General features: G+C 48.6%; 2 protein-coding genes across 2 annotated transcripts; one reads left to right on the top strand and one right to left on the bottom strand.

Annotated features, from left to right (window-relative positions):
* Window positions 1-1,961: 1,961 nt before the first annotated feature.
* Window positions 1,962-7,325, top strand: SLC16A8 (solute carrier family 16 member 8). The gene is given in 5 exon segments (XM_069855755.1): window positions 1,962-2,000; window positions 2,002-2,191; window positions 2,694-2,837; window positions 3,380-4,243; window positions 6,542-7,325. Coding segments are annotated over 5 exon segments (1,632 nt in total). The 3' UTR covers window positions 6,937-7,325.
* A 2,233-nt stretch (window positions 7,326-9,558) lies between these two features.
* PICK1 (protein interacting with PRKCA 1) lies at window positions 9,559-22,469 on the bottom strand. Its single transcript, XM_069855917.1, has 13 exons — window positions 22,384-22,469; window positions 20,602-20,696; window positions 19,298-19,409; window positions 18,262-18,390; window positions 18,074-18,140; window positions 16,276-16,365; window positions 15,789-15,842; window positions 15,627-15,689; window positions 15,147-15,280; window positions 14,282-14,374; window positions 13,246-13,296; window positions 11,694-11,838; window positions 9,559-11,448 (listed from the first exon to the last, which is right to left on the bottom strand). Exons 2-13 carry the CDS (start codon window positions 20,640-20,642, stop codon window positions 11,198-11,200), a joined length of 1,230 nt encoding a protein of 409 aa, XP_069712018.1. The 5' UTR covers window positions 20,643-20,696; window positions 22,384-22,469; the 3' UTR covers window positions 9,559-11,197.
* Between the last annotated feature and the right edge of the window lie 4,140 nt (window positions 22,470-26,609).

The raw sequence follows: 26,609 nt of genomic DNA on the forward strand, positions 1-26,609 counted from the left end.
TGCCCAATGACCCTTCCCGTAAAATATTTTTTTCCTGATGTATAGTGTGCAAGAGTTGTTAGGATACAGCCATCCAGAAGAAGAACTGCCCAAACTTACTGCCCAATATTTAGAGGCAGCTCCATCTCCCTTTTTTCATGTATGACGGGGTCCTGAATTTTGGAGATTTCTGTTGTAGGGACCCATGGTGATGGCAGATGCCTGGGTGCTTCCATGAGCAAACTCTCAAATGTTTTGAGGAGCAGAGCAACAGCAGTGCTATGGGAATCAGGGCAAGTCGTCTCCGTTGCCTGGAGGACACAAAGAAGAGGGACTGCCTTGAGAAACACACCCAGATCCAAAGGTCCCAGGTGCTAGCCCTGTGTGTACCATCCATAGGAATGTCCTTGTCCTCTTGGCAGTCTACAATCAGCACGTGACTGCTGGCATTTCCCATGGCTATCACTGTCAAGGGATGTGAACATCACAGCCTTCTTGTAGTCCTTTAGCCAAGGGGGCTGGGAGGAAAGAGCATGCACCCTGGGAGCGTATTGCCAGCAGGACAGTGATAGAATAAACTGAACAGCAGCAAAGGCCAGCTCGGACATGGAGAAAGCCTGCCTGCTTTCTAATGGTTGTCTGATGCCACTTAGGAGCATCTGTAATCAAAGGCCAGTGATGCTTTTGCATACAGCTGTGAAAATAAGCCTGTCTGACCAAGAAACTGAGGCCGATGGTGCAGGAAGGGTATGGCAGAGACCTGGCACCTAGGGGAGAAATGGACAAAGTGTACCTACAGCAACCAAGTGGAGAAAAATTCCTGGGCAGCTTAACAGGCCCGGGAGCGACTCACAAGACATCCCCTCTAATTCCCTCCTTCTCCCCCCTTTTATGCTTTGTTCCAGCCCCTCTGTGTAGGTACAGAGCCCTAATCTCTCTGGCATGCAAATAACCACCTGTTTGCCTGTGCTCTCTCCCTTCACCCATTTCCCAAATCTGGCCGCTTGCACGGGGAAGGGAGAGTGAGGGAGAAGGCTGTGCACAGAGGGCTCCCTATGGGGTTAATGGACCTCCAGTGCCCCACTGCTGGAGGCTTCTGTAGCAGAACATGGCCCAGAAAGCCCCCAACTGGAACAGACAGAGAGCAGCACAAAGGAAAATCTCTGCAGCCAAGCGGGGTTCATGTGTCTGGCTCTCACCCTGTACCAGCCTATAGACAAGGCGGGATGTGGAGCAAGTGGGGTGCTGCAGATCCTGGTGCCCCACCACATCAAATGCAGCTCTACAGACCCAGCTGGGAGCTGTGATCTTGCTTGGCTATGTCTCACCAGGGGTTATGGAGCTGTGGTCTCTCCTGAGCACAGGGGAAAGTTCTCACCTCTGCCCAGATGTGGCTTGACCTTGCACCCTGAAGCAACTCTGCCTTGCCTGGCAGGAGGCAGGTGCAGAGAGATAATGTGATCCCCCAGTGAGGTTCTGGGAGCTTGGAGATGGCAGGCATGGAGAGAAACCTTCTACTAAATTGTTGCTTCTCTTCTCTTCTCTTCTCTTCTCTTCTCTTCTCTTCTCTTCTCTTCTCTTCTCTTCTCTTCTCTTCTCTTCTCTTCTCTTCTCTTCTCTTCTCTTCTCTTCTCTTCTCTTCTCTTCTCTTCTTTCTCTTCTCTTCTCTTCTCTTCTCTTCTCTTCTCTTCTCTTCTCTTCTCTTCTCTTCTCTTCTCTTCTCTTCTCTTCTCTTTCTCTTCTCTTCTCTTCTCTTCTCTTCTCTTCTCTTCTCTTCTCTTCTCTTCTCTTCTCTTCTCTTCTCTTCTCTTCTCTTCTCTTCTCTTCTCTTCTCTTCTCTCTCTTCTCTTCTCTTCTTCTCTTCTTCTTTCTCTTCTCTTCTCTTTCTCTCTCAGTGCCTGGAGATTTCTCTCTCTCTTTTTTTTCTCTCTCTCTGTTGCCCTACCTCCTACTGGCCTGCCTTTCTCCTCCCAGGCTAGACGATGGGGAGAGCTGACTCAGAGGAAGGGCAGCTCCCAGCTCCCCGTGAAGCCCCCAGATGGTGGCTGGGGCTGGATCGTGCTCCTTGGCTGCTTTGTGATCACTGGCTTCTCCTATGCCTTCCGAAAAGCCGTCAGTGTCTACTTCAAGGAGCTTATGAAAGATTTCCACGTGGGCTACAGTGACACAGCCTGGATCTCCTCCATCATGCTGGCCATGCTCTATGGGACAGGTGATGCTTGGATACGCTTCCCCCTCCCTGGTTTCTACCTTCCCCCTGCCGTCCTATGGACCTAGACCGTGTTCCCATGGGTCTCCTCATGCTGACTGGCCTAGTCATGAACCAACATGCAGAATACAATTGTCCCATTGCTTCTCTTCTAGAAGTGTGCTGCATTTCATGTCTCTGTCTCCTCTGTCCCAGGAGATCTCAGGGCTCACTCCACCTGCAGTTAATGCAGGGTTTGCTTCCATTGCTGAAGCACTGCATGTAACACGCCAAGCCCAGCTCAATCCCAGGGAACAGAGAGATGAAGGCAGAGCAAAGCAGAGGTCTCCACACCACAGCTTCTTTCCCTTAGTTGAGCCAGATGGATGTGTATCTAAGCAGCCAAGCGGTGACGTCCATTATTAGTGTTTCATCTTCCCTCAGTATCCTGCTTGGACTGGCTGCCCCTTTCCAGTTTTCCTGTCTCCTTTTGGTCTCCTACTCTGCCTCCTTTGCTTCTTTGTAGGACCAGTATGCAGCATCATGGTGAATCAGTTTGGCTGCCGGCCTGTGATGCTCATCGGTGGGCTGCTAGCTTCCGCTGGGATGATCCTGGCATCTTTTACCACCAATATCATTGAGCTTTATCTGACAGCTGGCGTGCTGACAGGTGAGAGCACTAGGAGTTGGGAGAGACAGACTCACCTGGGGAAGAGCCGAGACCATGTGGTAACTCCCTTAGCGCTGCCATGACTAGCATTGGGTCTCCCCTCACCTATTTATACCTGCTCATGGGAGGCATCTAGCCCTGAACCTTGCACTGGTGGGAGATGCATTTGCTGCATCTAGACAGACAGGGCCTGTTGAGGGGAAAGGGACAGAAGAAACAGAAGGGACGCCTGGTGACCATGGCTAGTGTGGCATCAGCACATAGTAGTAGTGGAGGGAGGCAAAGTTCCTGTTTGAGGCACAGGCTCTGAACATGGCCAATGTGACCTGATTCAAATGCACTTCATGTGCACAGGCTGTTTCAGCCCATCTTCTCCAGGAGCGACCCACCAACATGAAGGAGAGGAGGCCTGTGCAGAACACATGAATCCCATTATGGGACTTCAGGACTAGCGTAGTCTGAGGGGAATTTTCAGCTTGTTGCAAACCATGTTTCATGTTCTTGCACCCCCTGTCTCCCTCCTGGCTTTCACTCACATGTAGGTCTGGGTATGGCATTGAACTTCCAGCCCTCGCTGATCATGCTGGGCACCTACTTCGACAAGCGCCGACCTCTTGCCAATGGATTAGCTGCTGCTGGGAGCCCTGTCTTCCTTTCCTGCCTCTCTCCACTGGGGCAAGTGCTGCTGGAGAAGTTTGGTTGGCGAGGAGGGTTCCTTATCATGGGGGGCCTTCTGCTTAACTGCTGCACTTGTGGGGCAGTCATGAGACCCCTGGATATGGGCATGAAGCGGAAGATGGAAAAAGCTCAGGACAAATACGAAGCCAAGGAGATGCTGCCCATAGGAGGGAAATCGGATGAGGGAATCAGCACCACTGATAAAAACAAGAAAGCCAAGAAAGCCAAGAAGAAGCCCAAGAAAGGAAAGAAGCTTCTGGATTTTAGTATCTTTTCCAACAGAGGGTTTATCATTTACACTATTTCAAAGTTCATCTTGGTCTTGGGACTCTTTGTGCCCCCCATATTGTTGGTCAACTATGCCAAGGACACGGGCGTACCGGACACAGAGGCTGCATTCTTGCTTTCCATCATTGGTTTCATAGACATTTTTGCCCGCCCAGCCTGCGGCATGGTGGCAGGGTTGAAGTGGGTCCGCCCTCATGTGGCTTACCTGTTCAGCTTCTCCATGCTCTTCAACGGCTTGACAGACATCTGCAGTGCCAGGGCTAGCAATTACACGGGGCTGGTCATCTTCTGCGTCTTCTTTGGCATCTCCTACGGCATGGTGGGGGCACTGCAGTTTGAGGTGCTGATGGCCATCGTTGGCTCCCAGAAGTTCTCCAGTGCCATCGGGCTGGTCCTACTGATTGAGGCTGTTGCTGTGCTCATCGGTCCACCCTCTGCAGGTAGGTCTCTTGCTGCAAAACACAGGTGGTTTGTTTGGCTGCCGTTCCCCAGTATTGCAAATATTTGGCATGAGCACGGTCCCTGAAGAAAGACCCTATTTCTCAGCTTCGAATTTCCTCTAGAAGCTGAGATCTGAAGTAAGAGCTCCCAGTCTCACTCCATGCACCACAACACTGAACCTGAGCAAAGGCAGAAGATGCCAAGTGATATTTCTCTCTTGGCTTTGCTCAGAGACCTGAGCAACAGCAGGTACACGGGGCTATCCAGAACGGCACAACTTCCACTGTCCCTCAGCCCTGATCAGTGACACTTCCCTCTCTTTCATGTTGGGATCCAAGACTCTGCTTTCACTGCAAATGCTGCGTAAAATCATGTCGTGTATAGTGTCAGGCACATCCTGCAGGCAACACTTCAAGAATCTTCAGTAGGACAAGGCAAGGGTGTTTCAGGTTCTCCTTGGCATCTATGATCTTTCGATTGTTGCTGTGAATAATCATCTCAATTTCTGTTGGCCCTAATCCCAATGCACATGCATTTTGGTGTCAATCAAGTGAAAACGATTTGTAGAGCCACCTAAGCCATTTGCTGTTATTTTTTTAAAGAGGATTAAGACACGCACAGTTTCTCAGCCAGTCTAGACTAGGCCAAAGTCCCTCGTAAGATCCATGCTCTGTAAATAAGCTGTTGAATGGGGAGAGACCCTTCACCCAAGGGGTAAGTGTAGGCTTCTGTTAAGCTTCTGATCAAGTCTGAGGAAGACAAATTGTGCCAAAGACTTATTTCCAAACGAAATGGAGTTCCCTGCATGTGCAAGGAAGGGTCAGGGACAGACCATGGGCAAATCCCCGGGCAGGAACCACTCCATCGCTTTCTGTGTACACTTGCTGAAGAGTTCCAACACATCCACTAAAGCCCATCTTGAAGACCTCTGTGTAAATCATTTTTTCCCCAGCACGTGCCACTAGTTATGAGAAAAACCTGCCCCCAGCAACTCCAACCAGCTTTCAGGTAAAAATCGGCAGCCAAGACAAGACTCTTATAATGCTAACAATAATTCATGTCCCATCTTAAAACCTGTGGAGCAGTCAGCAGTCCCAGGCTAGGGAAGGTCATGATATACATGTCTTGGAGGCAGCTGCAGAGAGATCACAGTGGGTAGAGGAGGATTTCACAGCACCTTACTCCTTGGGAGCTCCTTGTAGATCTCCTATGCCAGGGGATGGTGATGGGTGACATCCCTTAGCCCTCCTGCCTCAGTTCACATGAGCCTTGGTACTGTGCACATGCATGATGAGACACTGACGGTGCAGGGTCACCGAAGAACAGGGCTGGGGGGAGCCAATCGTGGTTTCCATCTTCCTCCCAGAAAGACCTGCTGCTGCATGTCTATGCAGGACCCTTACCCTCTGGCATGGGACGTCTGTGTGTGCTGGCAAACCTGATGGCTCAGAATCAGGGAAAATAACACTCAGTGGGAAGAATGGGGTTGAACAAAGTGGCTCTTTGTTTGGTGTAATCCTCCTGAGCTGCTTCCCGCTCCGTGGGGCTGAGGGAGTTTGGCACAGGATAAGCTGCACGCACACATACACACACGCGCGTGCGTGTGTGCACACAGGCTCCCTGCTTGTCATCCGTTTTGGGCAAACAGGGGCACATTCCCCTAGGGAGGAATTTTCCACGTGCCTCTTATGGTTGCTCCAGGAGGCACCTTGGGGTGCCCTGGTGCTGGTTTCAGGCCAGGGATGAAGCTTCTTTTCACCATGGCCCCATCCTGCCTGCAGCAGTGTTGCTGCTCAGGCTCCCCGGCACCAAGGACTGGGAGAGATACATTGAAAACACCACTTTGGCAGAGAAATTATGTGGTGTGGGCCACTCAAAGGGATTTCTCTGCCAAACAGATGTTTCTTCTCCCTCTCTGAACGTTTTCCTAGCATGATAGCTAAAGAAACAGCAAAGCCTCTCAAATTCTGTTTCTTTTCCGAGACTAGACAAGCCAAGTCCTCACAGGCTTGCTTCACCTTGGCAAGAAGAAGATGACCTGCCATAAATGTCAGTGTGTCACAATTATTTAACCTTGTCTAAACAAGGGAAAATGCCAACCCAGCACTTTCACATTACTTTTCCTGGTGTTACAGTGTGGTTCCTGCCTGGGGCGTTTTTTAGGTAGTCAGGATTCTTGGTCTTCCCTTGAGAAATGGGTCCTCAGCCACACGCAGGTGCTGCTTGCCTGTGCTGGGCTGTCTATGCGGGCGGGTGTGGGCTGAAGCCAACTGTCTCGTTTCTTCTCCAACCATCAGGCCGCTTGGTCGATGCGCTCAAGAACTACGAGGTGATCTTCTACCTGGCGGGCTCAGAGGTGGTGCTTTCTGCTCTCTTCCTGGCCATGGCCACCTACTGCTGCCTGAAGCGAGGGAAGAAGAAGGAGCCTCCCCCAGAGAAGAACCCCTCTGCAGGCGGTGGGAGCGATACAGAGGAAGCAGAGTCTGACGTGCAGGAAGCCGAGGAGCACAGCAGTGACAACCACCAGCCAGCTCACAGCACTGACAATGCCATGGTGGCGGCCAGCGAGGAGGCCAACCATGTGGCGGAAGAGCAGAGCGGGGAGGGAGGCGGGTGTCCCAAGGGGGATGGAGAGGTGTTAGCACGAGACGGCAGCAGCGCTGACCAGATGGTGGAGAGGGACAGTTTTTAGTCAGGGCAGAGGAACAGGGATGTATAAAACTGGCCTTGCTTGGCTGCACCTCAGCACGGGAGGGTAGGTGGGATGTGGTGTGGAGAAAGTTGAGACAAAAGCAGATGTAAGAAGAGGGAGAGAGATAAGAATAGCTGGGTTTTATGTACATATGTCCACATACCTACCCAATAATACTTGCATCCTGCACCCATGCTGGTACAACACAGGGTCAGAGCAGCCCCAACACCAAAAAAGAAAAAAAACAAACCCACCAGAAATCTTCTTTCCTCACTTCCAAACCAACCCTGGAGAAAGTCTTTTGAAGAGGCTGACAAGGACTTTCCTTTTCCTTCTGCATTGTCATGATACAGAACACAAACAATTAGAGACTCTTTGTAATCAGATCTGGTACGCTTTGGTCTGGTGTCCATGCTTCCTCTGCCCCACTTCCAAGGGTCGGGACAGCACCAGGCTCGCTGGCAATAGGCTTAGGTGGTGGTATAATTCATAGACATCATCTGGGCCACCTCCAGCTGCAGTCAGCATGGGGGGTAGACATGGTTGCCTTCCCTCCAGCACTGCCAAACTGGTGGGACACCAGCTCCGACCACCTCCGTCTGGGCGGTAAAGCTGGGGCAGTGACAAACGATGCTGCTTTTCCAAGTAGGGGAGTGCTGGGTTAGAGGCTGCTTCTGGGGTGCAAGAAGATGACATCTAAGAAAGACTAATGCCATCAGGCAAGCAGCCACAAGCAAGAGCCTCACCGACAGGAATAGCAGCGAGCCAGCTTTATTTAGGCTGAAGTGAGTCCAGTTGATGTGTGAAGGGAACAACTTGACCCCTAAGGGGGCGTAGGGATTTCAGGGCAGGTGAACAACCATGTCCCCAAGTGTTTATCCATTCAGCAGGAATGCCACCAGATGCATGCGTGTGTTTTCCTTTTAAAGAGAGAAAACCCTCTTACATAAAGGAATCAAAGGTAAGGCAGAAGGACAAGCTACAGCCCCTGGGTGCCACTAACAAGGGTGTTAGAGCACGTGTTAAGGCAGGCATGACCCCCTCACCCCCACTGCAGTGGTGGATTTCTAGATTCAGAGAGGACAACCTTCCCTGGCATGCTTAAACCACTCCTAATCTGCTTTAGGACTCGATCTTTTATAAAAACCCCTGGCCAAAGCCCTTTCTTCCGGTTTCCTGAATTGCTTCACCTCAGGAGGCCCTGGGGGAACCTGTGACTCTAGGGAGGGGATCAAAAACTAAACAGAGGGCTACAGGGAGGGCAGCTCATAGGACCATTAAAATAAGTGTTTCCTTCCAGACTGGACTGACTACTAATTAACAGGTAATGGGCAAAGCCTGTAGAACCCAGAAAGCCATTCAAACCCCACAGCAAAGCAGGGCCGTGAAATGTTTCATTGTAGATGCTCCCAAGCAAAGAGCAGCAAGCGATGAGCAAAACAAAGCTCATCAAAACGTAAATATAAGAAAAGGTATAGGAACTAGAAACTGGGAGAGGGGGGAAGAGAGGGCACAGACCATGGGGCTGTGCCCTGTCCCACCATGGTTAACATCACCATTGTTATCTCTGATCATGAGCCAGTCACAGCAGTGACTTTGGACTTTTTCCTATCAAAACCCACTTAGAAAGAGCTCAGATCAGACTAAGCACCACAACAAATCTCAGATGCAAAGCTCCAGGATAATGGCAGGAAGCAGCAAGCGTGATGGATCCTTCTAGACATTCATTCATGCTCCACAAGCTTGGTTTCCTCTCCCCATAAGGTAAGTTCACTGCATTCTGCCTGACCAGATTGCTCTGCAGCTTTCACCATCAACCTCAAGCACATCCCCCAGGTTGAATTTTCTTTATTCACCAACACCTCCTCCAGAAAGCAGCTCACAACTTCCCGGAGGTCCAAGGTCCACAGCATGAAAACAACTGCCCTTGTCAGCACCAGGCAGGTCACTAGAACAGAGTCACTTCTGTTTCCTTGTCATCGATCAACATTTCTCACTAAGCCTCCTGCTCAAATCTTTCCACAAAAGCACATAAATGCCCTTAGGGTGCAAGATCTTTCTACAGGTGGTGCTGTAAGATACCCAGACCTCCTCCCTACACCAGTCAGGCTTCAAAAAACCTGGCTACGGTGCCCTCCACTTGCATTGCTGGCTTTCAGGGAGGCTCCACTGAAGCATTTCCTCTATTCCTCTTAATTGCTCCATATTTTGGCACAACAAACAGCTCTGAAAGAGGATCAGGGACTTAAGCATCAGCTCAAGCTTGTGATGCAACAGCTGAGCCGCGTGGAGAGGCTGGCGCTGGAGGGGTGCAAGGGTGCCCCGCCAGGTAGGGCTGAGGCAACCAGTGGCTTTAAAGGGGCTACTGTTCCCCTGGGAAGCCAAGATGCATAGAAGCTGGTATTACATGGAGGACCGGCCATTTAGCACTTATAAACTTCCTCCTCAGAAACCTGTGCTGCAGTGACCACCATAGCTTGGCAGAGAGATTACCCACCAGCATAAGCAAGAAAAAACACGGCCAGCACATGACAACCATCTTCCCATCATTACATTTTAAGATTTGAACCAATGGAGGATGAGCAAACAAATCTCCAAAGAAAACCCGTGAAGGGCAAGAAATGAAATGTCACATTTTTTATTACAGACAACAATCAGTAGATCAGAGTCCATTTAAAGAGTCCACAGCAGCTTGACCACGCATGGCTTTCTTCCAGGCACCCACAGAGATGATGAAACTCCAAAAACAAATCAAAGAGAAAAAACAAAACAAACATCTTGATCATAAATTAATGCCCTTAAATAGTTTCTCTATATTACCACTGGAATGTAATGACAGAGAAGTGAAAACCCTTGCCACACCACTCCTGGCAGTTGTGCTGCCCACTAAGTGAGGAAGTGCCATCTGCACCTGAGATCAGCCCACAAGGGTGGAGGGAGACGCAAAAAGGAAGGAGGAAAGGAGCGGTTCCACTTATCTTCACTTGCCTTTTCCTCCTTCCCTTGTGCTGGGAAAATAGGACGTTACAATTTCTGGCTGGCCCAGAGGCAGCACAACATGGCTGTGCAGAGGGGAGAGCAGTCACTGGTAGGGATGGCACGCTTTTCATACATGGCACCCAAAAATCTCAAAGTCTCTGCCTACAGGCCATGTTTTTCTCTCTCCACAAGGCTTCCTGTCTCTCTTCTCTAGTTTAAGGATGGGATATCTCCTGTGCAATTCTAAGGTGCCTCCTCCTGGCACTGGCACAAGGAAAGAGTGTGCAGGGCTGCCCGCACACCTGCAAGAAACGCACTCAGTTATTGTCCATCACAAGGAGCTGTAAGAGAAAACAATGGAAAGGAGATGCATCCGGCTTTGCTGTTATCCCCAGGAACCTGTATGCCTCAGACAAGCACATTCACTTCAGCCTCTCTGCCATGTAAGACCTTCCCAAGCCAGGTCCCTCTTTCCTGCAGGAAAGGGCAAAGCCACATCCTGCAGGATTCTAGCCCTGGTGTGTAGCTATGGAGTGTGCAGACAGTGGCAGCCGTGCAGGCGCTCAGCGACTATGACGAGGACAGGATCCAGGGGAAGAGACTCCCAAATCTTTGCAGCAGCTCAGTGTGCCAGTCACCTACTGCTACCAGCCCCTTGGATGGAGGGTAATCAGATCCCATGTAGCACCACCAGGTCTAGGCATCAGCTCAGACTTGTTCCTATTTCTTAAGGACGGTGGCACAGAGCTGGGAGTGATCACCCTACAAACACCGGTCCTGCAGCCCACGGGGAAACAGAGGAAGCTTAAAACAGGCCAGAGAATGGGAAGCTTGAAGACAGCAAGCAGCAGAGTGAAGAAAGCAATGCTGGTGCTAACACTTCCCCATAGCACAAGTGGAGGACAGAAGGGGCTGGTTTTGCTGTGCATAATCATCTCCGTATGTTTAATTGGCTTCCATGTGCCAGGGGCAGTGGTGCATCCCACACATTCTGTCTGCATACGGAGTCACACAGCGGTGTGGTAGGGGATGTTCCTTCCCACACCTCAGTACCCAAGTTGTGCAGATGTCTCTGGAGGAAAAATGAATATCCAGGCAAACAAGAAAGGGAAGAAGAGAAGAAAGCAGAGGCCTGTCCCAATCCAACCAGCTACCGCCACCCAAAGCAGAGGAGGAATCCCAGGCTGGACATACACATAAAGTCACAGAGGATAAATCGCCAGATGAAATACACGTATTTTTAACAGTCTGCAAAGTCTTTCCTCTGGCCACCCTGGCACATTCAGGCATCATCAATAAGCTTTTCACCATTTGTGTCCTCCTTCCTGCTACTGTCTCTCTCGCTTCCTCCTTCGTCTTCTTCTTCTTCTGCCCCATCTGTGAATGTGTCCTTCTGCCCATAGCTGAGAGTAGTGCGGGCAAGGTCCACCTCAATGGGAAAGACATCCGCATCTCGGAGTACAGCATAGCAGTCGTCATAGTACTTGGACATTGTAGAGACAAAACGCTGGAGCTGGAACACGATGTCTTGCACTGTAGACGAGACAAGCTGGGAATAAACTGAGTGAAAACCCCCTTCACGAGCAAAGCATGAAGGCTGTGATCAAGCCTCCCTTGCCAGTATCAGTTACAGCCTCCTATGCATTAATCCATTTTGGCCCTCTCAGGCACAGCCACAGAATCGCTCTTCAGCAAAGGCTTCTGAGCTGAGATGAAGGAGGAGCATAATAGCTGAAGCCACAGCCCCTTCAGGTCCTGGATGCAGCAGTGGTACTCACCGTGTTTCTGGTCCAGGAGCTCTATTTTCTCTAGCACGTCCTTCCTCATCTTGGCAAAGCGCGTGCGAGCCTCCTGCCGGCAACGCAGGATAAGGCGGTATTCGTAGTTCCCAGTGCTGACCCGGTAAAGGGGTTCACCCAGAGCCTGCCGAAAGACACAGTGCCATGTTAGAGCATCCCACAACAGTGCTTGTACGCAGCTTGCCTACCAATGCAGACTCACAACAACCTTGGGTTCTTACAGCCCTCTCAAGCTCACTGGAACTGCAGTCAGGAAGCAGGAAACATGAACGCTGAGCCAAGTCAACAAACAGCCAGTCGATGGGGCTGTTTTGAAGGCCAAATACACACCAACTATGGTATAAAAAAAAGCATCGCTACTAAGCAAAGACAGGACAGGAACCTTGCCACCCAGCATGGAGAACTGGAGTGCCTTCTTATCTGAACTGTTAAGAGATGGACTATGAATGAACAAGTCTAGGGTCTGATATTCATTTATATCAATCGCACTATAACAAATTCTGCCCTCCTCTGCAAGCTTTGCCCTGTATGGATTGTGTAACACACTATACACGGGGATCCCTGTGGTATCTATGACCATTCAGACACAATGCTAGAAACCAGCAGGGAGGGACCTATACGTTGTCCTGCACAATAGTTTTGGGAGAAAGGGGTTAGATCTGTCAGTAAAACAGCATTCTTCTCTTGCACCCGTAAACATAACAAACAGAAATCTGTGTTATAGACTCTGGCTTGGTAATGAACACTGTATGCACCAAAACCCAAAGATGCTACTCTGCTGGGCAAGACTGGGATGCTTTCCTTCCCATTTAGCAAGGAAGATATAATTACATGTTCTGTTACGAAAGTTTTATTCCTTCCTGGCACTGGGAATTGGGCATTCCAAAAATTCAAATCCCTGCTCCAAGATCAATACCAAGGATAAAACAAGATCTTACTTTCATGCAGGGAAACTATGCACATAGGGGACACCTTTAGCTCTCTCAAATAGAGCTGTTAAGGATTACAGTCGTAAAACTCTGAAGTCTAAAAATCCTATTTGTTAAGAGAGATCCTTTAATAAATTTTCTTCAGCGACAAATGCACCTTTCATATGCACTCGGCTGTGCGGAAGCTAAACCTCCATTCCTCAGAAACAAGTCCAGAATTAATGATAAGCTGTACGCTACACACAAATGGAATCTGTGAAGATAACACTTTAATCCTCCTTACACAAGCTAATATTACTTAAAGTGTGAGATAGGCAACCCCTGAGCAAACAAGCTGCAGAGGAAATGTCTGGTCCCTCCCCTATTCCCCAGCGCTAGTGATTCATGACAGTTATTGGCAGTGTTTCCCAGGTAGCATATCAGGATCTCCAGTTTCTAATATGCTAAGAACAAACACATGGAATTCTTAGGATGCTTTCACTACCTTCACTGGTTTGTGCGCACACAGACACAGAACCACTTTTGCAATTATAAGGCAGAATGCACAGGGAAGCTGCAAAACCAGAGTAAGCAGTTGTCATTTCTGCAGTACTGGTACTCACAATGCAGCTGTACTCTTCGTCATCCATCTCCTTGACTTTCAGGCAGTAAGACTTCGCAGAATTTAAAATTTAAAAACAAAAGCAAAACAAGAAGAAAATATTAAGAATTAGAAGCAATTTCACCATCACCCACAGCCATAGGGTTCTACCATTTCAATGCTGCAGATTGGGAAACTAAGGAAATCGGTGGGATCACAGTACATTAAACATCTCAGGTGGAAAGAAAATCTACTCAGATAAAGATGAGGAGAACAAACGGTGAGGGAGAGAGAAGGCACTTATTATTTGTATTGCAGGAGCAAATACTTTAGGTAAGTACAATCTAAGTAAGAGACAAATCCTGCATTCATCTACAGTACAGGAAAAAGCAGTACTAGAAAAGTATGAAGAGGCAATAAGTAAAGAGTGGGGAAAAAAAAAAAAAAAAGATGTGGAAAGGATTGATGTGGAAAGAAAAGCTGAGATGCTGCCAGAGTCACTTGCTTTAGAGCTGCAGTTCCAAATAATTCTCTCAACTGGCAAAAGGAAATAGATTCCTACGCTGTAGAACAGGTGCACTTAACAACTCAACCCTATTTTTTTGGGTGTAGAAAACAATGGGTACAGAAAACAATGGGTGCTTGGAATGGGGAAGGTGGAGAGAAAGCATGGTCTAAAAGAAAACAAACTTGATTTGATAGCAGTTTAATCTGGCTATACAAAACTACTTGAAAAATAACTCTGAGGCTGATGAGCTCTTTAGGGGGGTTCAAGAGCATAAGTTGCATAGGAACTCTTTACAAATAAGTAATGAAATCAATTATGTCATGTAGAAAATCTCTCCTACCAGTGAGAACTATTGGGTCAGAAGCAGGTGTCTGAGTAATCCAGCAATAGACAAAGAATTGGTAAAAATAAGGCATTCTTGCATGGATCGTGGAACGATGGACATGTGAGTGTGTAGGCTATTTGTGACCCTCAGGCTATGATTCCAGGAAACTTAATTTCAATGAGCACTAAGGGGGGGAAAAAAAAAAAAAAAAAAAGACTGGCTCACCAAATATTCAAACTTGACATCCAGGTACTTTTTGATAGTCAGCCTCGTGTCAGGAATGGCCTTATTCAGGTACGTATTCAAGTCAGTAAGCATCTGCAAGGCAAATACCCAGTTTCTGAATGTAAAACCAAAAAGCATGACTACAATTCATCAAGTGCAACCTTCTAAGCAGCACAGGTCATGAGACTGCCTCGAGTTAAGTCTTTTTAACTACAGCGTATCTGAAAGAAAATGAGTGATCTTGACTCAGAATTGCCATGCTTAGAACATCCATTACAGTCACTGGCAAGTGGTTCCAGTGTTAGGAACGCATGCCTCACTTCTAGTCTGAATTTGTCTTCTTTCAAGTAATCTTTTCATTTTCAATTAGTCCTTGAAGCTGCTCTCCTTGATTTAAAGGCCCACAATCCAACACTGTCCATCCAGCATGGCACCAAAAGTGGTGCTCAAATCAACATTTAATCCTTTTTTTACTAAACTAAGTGGACAGATGCCCTGGAGTCTCTCACTCCAATACACTGATTGAAATCCTTGAATTGTTCCTGGGTTGCTTATACAAATTCTTTAAATTTAGTAGTATCTTTTAATTATGGGTACCGATATGAGGGAAAGGACTCTAGGGAGCACATTGATCAAACTACCTCCTCTTCCCCAAAACAAAAGGAGAGAAATATACTCATGTGCCAGGCATATATTCACTACTTTACCTCTTAGGTTCTTTTCTATGAAGAGAGTTCCCTGAAGGAAAACAGAGACAGTTCTTCCCACAATGAACTGTCTCTAAGACCACACCTTCAAAGACATGCTTCTCTTTCTAGATTCCCCTCTTCTCCAGACCCTTTATTCTTATGGTTAAATTCTTTACCGGCTTAATTGTTTTCAGAAGGTGAATCCCAAACTTCTCAATGTTGCGATGGGCATCAGCAAATTTCACAAAGGCTTCGCTGGCAGCTGGTTGCGGTTCCCGTACACCAATGACAGAGAAAACATCTCCGAATGCTGGATGAGGGCAATAAGTACAAACAGATGAAAGAAGAGGTTGACCCTGCAGAAGAATCTTGCCTTGAATATTACAACTCTTCCCCATAACCCTGCAATTAGCTGGGCAATGATGCTGCCTATTCCCTAAAGACCAGAGATTGGCAGGGCATTTCTTAAATGTCTCATGTGAAAGACAGAGCCTGTGTTAGCACCGTGACTACTAATGCCAGGCGGGCAGCCTTTCCCAACTCGTTTCTGCAACACTAAGTTTTCTTTGGGTGAGGGAATTGCACATCTAAGTACTGACTAAAACTCCTGAAACTGGAGGTCAAAGATTTCTGCTCCCCTCACTCAGACTCTTTACCTCTATGCGTCTGGGACAGCTCAAAGAAGGCTCTGAGAAGACTCTTGGTATGCTCTGTCAAGCCTGTGAGGGAAGCCAGAAAAAACATTTAAATCATTTGACTACAACATAATAGAAGCATCCTTCACTCCCATCTGGTGTCTGACACAAGGCACAGCTTACCTTTGTATAACTCTGCAGTCCTCTCCAACTCCTCCAACCTCTTCACCAGCCCATCTAAATTGAAACAAGAACCAGAATCCAGACTTACAACAATCAAACCCGGAACATGGTTAAGAACTGATCAACCAGAAAACCACCAGTTTCATATCTTAAGTTCAAGTTTCCCTCACCTTTAAAGCCCATCCCCTGGTCCAACATGGGAATCTCTTAAAATAAGTGCAAACTAGTTTTGAAGTGTGGGGTCATCACCTAGCGGCATTCACTAACTAGGTCACCTCTGCAAATTAATTTGACCGTAGCTGATATTTAAATGGCCCCGTGATAGGATGTATCACTCAGGAAAGTGGAGGCAATCACAACAGCGAGGCATAGCAGGAGGAAAGAATTGTGAAGGAATAACACATAACATGCAAGTAACAATAAAAAGCTGCTAAGCACAAGAGGGTAAGTGCTCCCTTAAGAAAATGTCCTCCTGGACAATACTTACCATTGCAAAGTATGGCTCGGCTTAACCCCAGGGCATCCGCTGTCCCTGAGCTCATGTTCTCTACCAGTCGATGCTTTACCTTCTTCAATACTAAAGGCCAAAAGAGAGTTTCAAATCAGGATCAGGGCCATTTCTAGGGGCACAAAATGCACACTAGCATAGTTCACTGGTTTCTCAGGTACTAAATAAACGGAACTTAACTCACTACTGAGGTAGTGAGTAGAAAAAGAATACCATAGAAACTAGCTGTTTGGTCCAGCCACGTGCAGCACTTCTTCTATCTTGTCTATCCGTTCTGCTTTTACAATCCATATACTTCAATCGACAGAGCTCCAGCACTTCTTTTGGAAGACTATTCCAGTAAATCGCTTCACTGTAAGATACCTGTCATGATATTTGGAACTAAACTTTGCTTATGCTACTTGCTGTGTTACTTCAACTGAAGTCAGGAGTTGAGGCTGAAAGCAAGGCAAATAGGATTTAATGCTCAAAGTTATCCCTTCACTAACTTTTATCTTTTGGATCTTAGTTAAATGCTTTTGCCATCTCTTGATGGATTTAATTTCTGTCTTTGTTGGTCATATCCTACAAATTACTGGAGACAATTATGATATTTTTGGAATCAGGTGACTTGGCTACATTTACTTAGAGGAAAATTTGCATTGGTGCCAAGTGCCTGCAGCTCCCAAGAACTCAGCTGAAGCCACAGGGTTCAGCATCTCTGGAAAAAATACATATTCCCACCGCACTTCTGTTACCTCAGAAATCCATACCATTCCTCACCATTTTCCTGAACCCCTGTCAATTCATTAGCACCTTAATCACCATGAAAAGAAATGAAAGCAAAAAGAATAGACAGATCTTAATGGCTTTAAATAGGAAGGGGGAAGATTTAGATCATACATTCTAATGGATGGCCAGGCTGGATGGGACTTCGAGCAGCCTGATACAGTGGAATGTTTCCCTGCCCATGGCAGGGGGTCAGAACTAGATCATCTTTAAGGCCCCATCCAACCTGGCCTTGAACACCTTCAGGGATGGGGCAGCCACAGCTTCCCTGGGCAACCTGTGCCAGTGCCTCACCTCCCTCATGGTTAAGAAATTCTTCCTTTTGTCTAGTCTAAACCTACCCCCCTCCATTTTATATCCATTGTCCCTTGTCCTATCACTACAAGCCTTTGTGAACTGTCCCTTCTCAGCTTTCTTGTAGCCCCTTTCACGTACTGGAAGGTCACTATAAGATCTCCTCGGAGCCTTCTCTTCTCCGGGCTGAACAATCCCAACTCTCTCAGCATATCTGCATATAGGAGGTGCTCCAGCCCTCTGATCATCCTTGTAGCCCTCCTCTGGACCCATTCCAACAGTTCCATATCCTTCTTATGCTGAGGATTCCAGAACTGGACACAACACTCCAGACGAGGTCACACAAGAGAGGAATAGAGGGGCAGAACCACCTCCCTTGACCTCCTGGCCACACTTCTTTTGATGTGGCCAGGATACAGTTGGCTTTCTGGGCTGTGAGCACACATTGCTGGTTGATGTTGAGCTTCTCATCAACCACCATCCCCAAGTCCTTCTTTGCAGGGCTACTCTCAATCACATCATTCCCCTTCCTGTATTGAAATCGGAGATTGCCCCAACCCAGGTGTAGGACCTTGCACTTGGCCTTGTTGAACCTCAAAAATGATTGGGTTAAGAGGAAGAACAGAACCAGGAATTTTACTTTGGTTTTAGCTGGGATCAATCTTTCACCACTCCACGTCACGTTAGCACTCAGGAAAAAAGAAACCAGTCTTACCGATATCCAAAGACTTGCCCTGTTTTGGGTCAGCCTGAAGCTTGTTGTAGTGTATTGTCACTTCTCCCTGCAGGAAGAGCATATCCAAAATGGCTGTGTTGGAGGCAAGTAGCAGTGGCTTCCTTTACCATTCGACAATAAACTAAGCTATGACCCAGAAATTCCAGTGTCCCCCTCCTACCTCTCACCTTTACCCTCTGTATCATCTTGGCCACCTCCACCTTGGTCTTCCCTTTCACAGACTTCCCATTCACTCCTGTGATTTCATCGCCAGCTGCCACAGTGCCGTCTAAGGCTGCTGGAGTGTTATCAAATACCTGGCAGAGACGAGAAAAAGCACAGGTAGTATGGAATCAAGAGGAAGAGAAAGGTGAATGAAGGGCTGAAGAACAAAAAAACGGACAATTACATTCCTCCTATTTAACTCAATTTTAATTTGTTCATGGTGAAGCCTCAAATTTTCCCTAACTCAGAGGTGGGCTGATCACCTTGCTCTCTCAGGAGGGTCTTGCCTCCAGGACAGATCGCCTCAAGTGCAGGATTTATCATTTAATGCTTTGGGTTGGAAGGGACTTTTACAGGTCATCTAGCCCAATCCTCCTGCCATGGGCAGGGACACCTTCCACTACATCAGGTTGCTCAGAGTCCCATCCAATCTGACCTTGAACACTGCCAGTGATGGGGCCTCCCCTATCTCCCCAGGCAACCTGTTCCAATGCCTCATCACCCTCATTGTAAAAAAATGTCTCCCTTATACCCAGTCTAAATTTACCCTCCCTTAGTTTAAAACCATTACTTCTTGTTCTGTCACAACAGTCCTTGCTAAAATGTCCATCCCCAGCTTTCCTGTAGCCCCTTTCAGTAGTGGATGCTGCTATAAACTCTCCTCAGATCCTTCTCTTCTCCAGGCTGAACAACCTCAACTCTCTCAGCCTGTCCTCACAGCAGAGGTGCTTGAGCCCTCAGATCTTTTTTGTGGCCATTCTCTGGACCTACTCCAACAGCTTCATGTCCTTCTTGTGCTGAAGGCTCCAGAACTGGAATTCTTGATTTAATTATTCCACAACTATTTGGTACCAGAGTAAGGAAAACTTATTCACTGGAAAGCGAGATGATGTTTCACACTTTGAGACAAACAAATAGCATAGAGCTCTCCCCACTTCCCACTGCTCAGGCCAACAATGTTTTCCAAGGATAGTTCATTCTTCCTCCCCACGTGCCCACCTGGACAATGTAGAGACAGGGGCAGTACTGTGCTCCTCCCCCGATGCTGATCCCAATCAGGTTCTGGGAGTCCTTCTTCAGGGTCACTGTTCCAGGTACAGTGGGTATCCCCCTGGAATGAGAAAGGGAGAATGAATAACTGAACGTGGTAGGCAGAGCTGCACATGTATGAAACATCTCTGGTATTTGAGTCAACACAAAATGGAACCATAATGGGCACTGCACATTTGAATTTACCACATTATGCCTGCCATAGAGCCTATAAAGATGGGCCAGCAGAAAGACCTTGTGGGCTAACTTTGTTGAGATTGTATTAGAGATGGGAGAGACATCCTCCTGCATCGCTAGGCATTGAGGAAACACTGTCATCATAGAATCAAAGGATGTCCAGAGTTTGAAGGGACCCACAAGGATCGTTGAGTCCAACTCCTTTCCCTGCATAGGTCAACCCCAACACTCACATCATGTGTCTAGGGGTGTTGTCCTAGCGCTTCTTGAATATTGTCAGGCTTGGTGCCATGACTGCTTCCCTGGGGAGCTGTTCCAGTGCTCCACCACCCTCTGGGTGAAGAAGCTTTTCCTAATATCCAACTGAAACCTCCCCTGGCACATCTTCCTGCCATTCCCTCAGGTCCTGTTGTTGGTGACCCGGGAAAAGAGATCAGAGCCTACTCCTCCTCCCCTCATGAATAAGCTGTACACTGCAATGAGGTCTCTCCTCAGGCTCCTCTTCTCCAGGCTGAACAGGTCACTCCTCATACAACTTCCCCTCTAAATCACTCACCAACTTTTAGGGAGCGTTCCATCTGCTCTTGGTGCTGCAGTGAGAAGAAAACTTGTCCAGCATAAATGAGATGCAAGGCAAGTGCTCCATGTCAAATCATTGCTAATCTCATCAAACCTCTTATTCGCTCAGGAAATGCCAGTGCTCTTCTCCTTACAGACCTAAGAGGTCCAGAGTTTCTCTCCACTTCCTCCTGCCTTATTATCTCTCCTCCTCTCCTCCATTATAAATATTTCTTCCTCTGGATAAGGCCAATAATTTACAAAAGATTTGTCAGCACTGCTTTGCTATCAGAAATGCAGGGCAGTTGTGGCAGAGTAACCAAAAATGTTCTCCTTTGCTCAGTGGTGCCTCATACCCAGTCCGCAGAGTGAGCAAGAAATCAGGAATGAAGGGCAAGCCTGACCCTTCAGCACACTGCATCAGGAGCAGGTAAATTTATCCATTCCCATTAGGTCTTGGCTGCAAAGACTCTCTCCGTTGTTAGCAAAACCCAGGAAAAGACAAGTGAAATACTCACAGCTTATCTTCCTCAATATCGTAGTCCAAATCTGCAAACATTGTTTTGGTTACGTGGATCTTGTTCACCTGAATCTGCTTATTCTGAACTCTTCCCTGGGAAGAAATAACAAAATAAACCCAAATAAACCAGTGATCCCAATAGAAGACTGCAGGGAATCAACCTGTCACCCTTGTCAATCCCATTTTTTTTTTTTTTTTTCCCCTATAATATCACATTGTGGTCTCTGCTACTATAGCAAAAATGAAAACCATGTCAGATGTCTCTGATTCTCTGCTCTGGATGAGACAGGAGAAAGCCCTTGAGTTTCAACACCAGACATTTCAAAACCCACACATGCAGTGTCTCCAGTGCACAGAAGAAAAAATGCTTCACATGCTCTGCGTGCACCACGGCTGCTACACCTGCTTTTTTATCTCGTTAGACTTTTCCTCTTTGTTATCGACAAGTTGTGCCACTTTTTGACATTTATCTCCTATCACAGAAGGCAACACAAAGCATTCTGCAACTCGTTTTCACTAAAAGCCTCATTATTTCATAGAATCATAGAATGCTTAGGATTGGAATGGACCTTAAAGATCATCCAGTTCCAACCCCTCTGCCATGGGCAGGGACACCTCCCACTGGATCAGGTTGCTCAAAGCCCCATCCAACCTGGCCTTGAACACCTCCAGGGATGGGGCAGCCATGTCTTCTCTGGGTAACCTGTGCCAGTGCCTCACCACCCTCACAGTAAATAATTTCTTCCTTAGATTTAACCTAATTCTGGCCTCTTTCAACTCAAAACTATTACCCCTTGTCCTGTCACAGCACCCCCTGATGTAAAGCCCCTTCCTGGCTCTCACAGAATCATCACCCAGATGAGAGAATCACAGAATCATGAGGTTGGAAAAGACCCACCGGATCATAGAGTCCAACCAATCACTAAACCATGCCCCTCAGCACCTCATCCACCTGTCCCTTAAACACCTCCAGGGAATGTGACTCAACCACCTCCCTGGGCAGCCTGTTCCAGTGTCCAATGACCCTTTCCATGAAAATTTTTTTCCTAATGTCCAGCCTGAACCTCCCCTGGTGGAGCTTGAGGTCATTCCCTCTTGTCCTGTCCCCTGTCACTTGGGAGAAGAGGTCAGCACCCTCCTCTCCACAACCTCCTTTCAGGTAGTTGTAGAGAGCAATGAGGTCTCCCCTCAGCCTTCTCTTCTCCAGGCTAAACAACCCCAGTTCCCTCAGCTGCTCCTCATAAGACTTGTTCTCCAGCCCCCTCACCAGCTTCATCGCTCTTCTCTGGACTCGCTCGAGAGACTGGAAAAGACCTCCAAGATCACCCAATCCAACCAACAACACCGTTGCTGCAAGCTCCCCTTTCGGTGCTGCAAGGCTGCCAGGAGGCCTCGCCAGACCCCATGCACAACCCCTCCTGTTTAATTGCCTGTTTAATTTCACACAGCAATGAACGAGCAGGGGCTGCTCAGCCCCTCCTCGGGCAGCGCGGAGAGGGCAGGGGTCGCCACCCCGACCCGGGCAGCAGAGAAGGGCAGGGGGACACCGAGCCCCCAGCACCCCGGGGTGCCCAATCCTGAGGGTCGCGGCCTGGCCTTCACCCCCCTCCCCACCGTCACTGCTCCCCGCTCCCTCCTGACCGCGGCCTCACACCTGAGGCGCGGCCCTTCGCCCCACCCCGGGCAGGGCCCTGCCGGCGGCCGCTCCCGAGGCCTCGTCCCGCAGCCCCGGGGAGGGAGAAGGGGCCGCCGAGCACCGTGAGGGGGCGGGGGGGCTCACCGGAAGTGCCTGCCCGGCGCGCGGCCCCGCCGCCACCTGCCGCCGCGTCAACCGCCGCCGCCGCCAGACCGGAAGTGCCCTGCGAGGCCACGCCCCCTCCGCGCGCGTCCTGCCGCGTTGCCACGGAGACGGGGAGAGGCGGAGGGGGGCCACGTGGGATTCCCGTCGCCATCTTGAGTGTGGCGTGAGGAGGTGCCAGCAGGGTTCCCCCCGCCATGTTGAGTGTGGCGAGGCGATGGGGAGGGGAACCCCCGTGGTGGGGTTTCTTGCTGTTTCTGGCTGCTTTTCTGCTGCTGTTGTCGGCGTCAACGGAGTGATGAGGAGCAAATGTCCTCCTCGATTGGTGTCCCTTGAGCCACAGAATTACAGAATCGCTCGGTTGGAAAAGACCTTTGAGTCTGGCCGTACCTGTCCTCTGCCAAACCACCCCTGAGCACCTCATCCACCCACCTTTTAAACACCTCCAGGGATGGGGACTCAGATACCGACCTGGGCAGTGTGTGCCAGTGCCCGATAACCCTTTCGGTGAAGAAATTTTCCCTGATGTCCTGTCTGGACCTCCCCTGGCATAGCTTGAGGCCATTCCCTCTCGTCCTATCAAGTGTCACTTGGGAGAAGAGACCAGCACCCACCTTGCCACATCCTCCTTTCAGGCAGTTGCAGACGGTGATATGATCTCCTCTCAGGATCCTCTTCTCCAGGCTAAACAATTCCTGTTCTTTCAGCTGCTCCTCTTAAGACCTGTGCTCCATCCCATTCTTCAACATAAGAAGGATACAGAGCTGTAGGAATGTGTCCAGAGGAGGGCTACAAGGATGATGAGAGGGCTGGAGCATATGAGGACAGGCTGAAAGAGTTGGGCTTGTTCATCCTGGAGAAGAGAAGGCTCCAAGGAGACCTTATAGTGACCTTCCAATACCTGAAGTGGCTCCAGGAAAGCTGGGGAGGGACTGTTCACAAAGGCTTGTAGTAATAGGACGAGGGGCAATGGGTATAAACTGGAGAGGAGCAGATTTAGACTAGACATAAGGAGGAATTTCTTCACAACGAGGGTGGTGAGGCACCTTTGGGACTCTCCATCCACCACATTGCACAAAAGTGAGGGTTGGGCAGCACAGATTCACTGAGGTTGGAAAACACCTCCAAGATTATCTAGTCAAACCATCAGCCCAACACCACCAAGCCTACTAAACCATGTCCCAAAGTGCCACATCTACACTGTTCTTGAATAACCTCCAGGGAAGGAGACTCCATTGCTTCCCTGAGCAGCCTGTTCCAATGCATCACCGCTCTGTCAGTAAAGAAATTTTTCCTAGTATCCTATCTCAACCTCCCCTGGTGCAACCTGAGGCCATTCCTTCTCATCCTATCACTCGTTACTTGGGAGAATAGACCAAGTCATAAGACTTGTTCTCCAGCCCCTTCACCAGCCTTGTTCCTTCCTCTGGACATGCTCCAGCCACTTAATGTCCTTCCTGTACCGAGGGGCCCGAAACTGAACCCAGGATTCAAGGTGCAGCCTCACCAGCACCAGCTACAGGGACACTATCGCTTCCCTGCTCCTGCCGGCCACACCATTTTTGGTCCAAACCAGGATGGTGTTAGTCTCCTTGGCCACCTGGGCACACTGCTGGCTCACGTTCAGCTGACTGTTGACCAGCACCCCAAGGTCCTTTTCCACCAGGCAACTTTCCAGCCACTCTTCCCCAAGCCTTTCATACTGCATGGGGTTGTTGTGACTGAAGTGCAAAACCCGGCACTTGGCCTTGTTGAGCCCTATACAATTTGCCTCAGCCCATCAATCCAGCCTGTCCAGGTCTTTTCCAACCTAAATGTTACCTATGGAAGGTGATGTACCCTACGCAGATACACCCAGCACTGGCCTCCTGTGGAAGGAACGTTTCAGAAAGGTGTTCGTGAACGTGAACACATCCCTCACTGATGATTCAGATGACAGCAGGGACACAAAGAGCTTTGAAACGGGTTGGCGCAATTGCCCCTACTGCTGGCTGGCCAGCTGGGACCTGTGGAATCAACGTTTCGGAAGCCAGTCAGCATATCTGTGTGCAAAACCACCACACTGCCATGTGCACAGTAGAATCGCCAAGCTTCTGCATGACTTTCTTCTCTGCAATGTGTGTGTGGGGTAGTGGTTAGGTGTTCAAATGAATTCTCTGCCTCCATCAAGACAGCACTGTCACTGGGAGAATGCTTTCATTTCCCAGAAGAATGCAGTGGCCTGTTGCACTATGTGTCATCTCTTCCAGCTGCTGCTGGCTTCGGAGCAATTAGCAGGCTGCCAAACCTGACTTATTGATGCAGATCAAAAAAAAAACCCCAAAACCCAACCCTTTAAAACTCCTCCACAACCAGGAACAAGGTCTGGCTGATGACAATGACCTCTCTTGCTGGCTGAGAGGGTGGTTAGTGTTTGCAGCCTGCAGCCTCATGAACCTCTCAGCTGCATACATCCAAACGCTGACTGAAGCCACCCACGATACTGGAGTATAAGGGCAGGAACGTGCTGTTAATTATCACTTTGAAGTCCTGGGTCTGAGAGATGATTTATTTATGAAGGGAAGCTGAATGAGAAATGCAGTCCTTCAGGTGGGAGCTCTTGGAAGAGAAGAGGCTGACATCCTGACCCTGGACACTGTCAGGAGTTTTACATCAGTGAAGCGCTAGAACTGATAAGCCAGGTCCTGATCTCTACACATGGGAAGCTCACTAGGGCTCGGCAGTACAATGGCACTAGACTGGGGGTGATAAGACAGATTAAGTCTCTTACCAAGGCTTTTGCACAGCAAAAGGGAAGAGACAAGGGTCACAAGTTGCAGCATGAAAATTCCATTCAGATAAAAGGAAAAGAATTACTATAAGGGTGGGCAAACACTTGTAGCAGCCCAGAGAAGTGGTGGAATATCCATCCCCAGAGGTGGTGAAAATTTAACCAGGCAGATTCCACAGTGCTGTGATCCTGAGAGAGACCCCCGCAACATTTGGAAACATAGACGCCTATCAGAAAATCATCACATGGGTTGGGTTGGGAGGGATCTTAAAGATCATCCAGTTCCAGACCCACTAAGGGACACCTGCCACTGGGCCAGGCTGCTCAAAGCCTCATCCAGCGTGGCCTTTAAAACCTCTAGGGATGGGGCATTCACAACTCACCTGAGGAACCTGTTCCAGTGCCTCACCACCTTCACTGTAAAACATTTCTTCCTTATATTTAACCTAAATCTCCCCTCTTTCAGCTTAAAACCGTTACCCCTCATCCTATCTCTGCTCTCCCTGATAAAGAGTGTCTCTGTCTTTCCTGTAGCCCCTTCAGTACTGGAAGGCTGCTATAAGGTCTCTCCGGTGCCTTCTTTTCTCCGGACTGAACAACCCCAACTCTCTCAGCCTGTCCTCATAGGGGAGGTGCTCCAGCCCTCTGATCATCTTTGTGGCCCTCATTATACATTTTCTTGTATAATCTTCCTTCAAATTCTTGGATCAGAACAACTGTCCATAGCTTTCTTCTCCTTAAATACTCACTTCAAAATGCATTTTTTAAAAAATATGTCTTCCTGTCCTCCTATAACCTTGCTATATACAGTTGGGAATTAACATATTTAACAAATACAGTTATATTGCAGCCACTGCTGAATTCCAGCCCCTGGCTGGGCACTGCTGAACACGGAGGAAACCCTACATAACGTTCCCCAAAGCTGACCGTGAATACAAACAGGAGCTAATTAAGCAAATCATAGAATCATAGAATCATAGAATAACCAGGTTGGAAGAGACCCACCGGATCATCGAGTCCAACCATTCCTATCAAACACTAAACCATGCCCCTCAGCATCTCATCCACCCATCTCTTAAACACCTCCAGGGAAGGTGACTCAACCACCTCCCTGGGCAGCCTGTTCCAATGCCCAATGACCCTTTCTGTGAAGAATTTTTTCCTAAAATATCACCCAGCAGCTCGTCAATAGAGACAGAAGAGGAGCCAGCTGTCTGTTCCACGCTGGGGCAGGACTGCTGCCTGCAGTGGGTTAGGAGCCTAGGAAATCCACCCTGTCCCTTTGCTGTCTCCTCCTTGTTTTGACCAGGGTCTCCCAGGGAGGAGGGGGACACTGGACCAGCCAGCTGGGATCCAATTCTAAGGAAGGAGCTCCACCGTGTGGATATTGCCGAGAAGTTCTGCAGCAGGAAGGGGGACTGGATTCCAGCGCGTTGGG

This window comes from Phaenicophaeus curvirostris, chromosome 1 (assembly GCF_032191515.1).
Source record: "Phaenicophaeus curvirostris isolate KB17595 chromosome 1, BPBGC_Pcur_1.0, whole genome shotgun sequence".
Classification (NCBI taxonomy): Eukaryota; Metazoa; Chordata; class Aves; order Cuculiformes; family Cuculidae; genus Phaenicophaeus; species Phaenicophaeus curvirostris.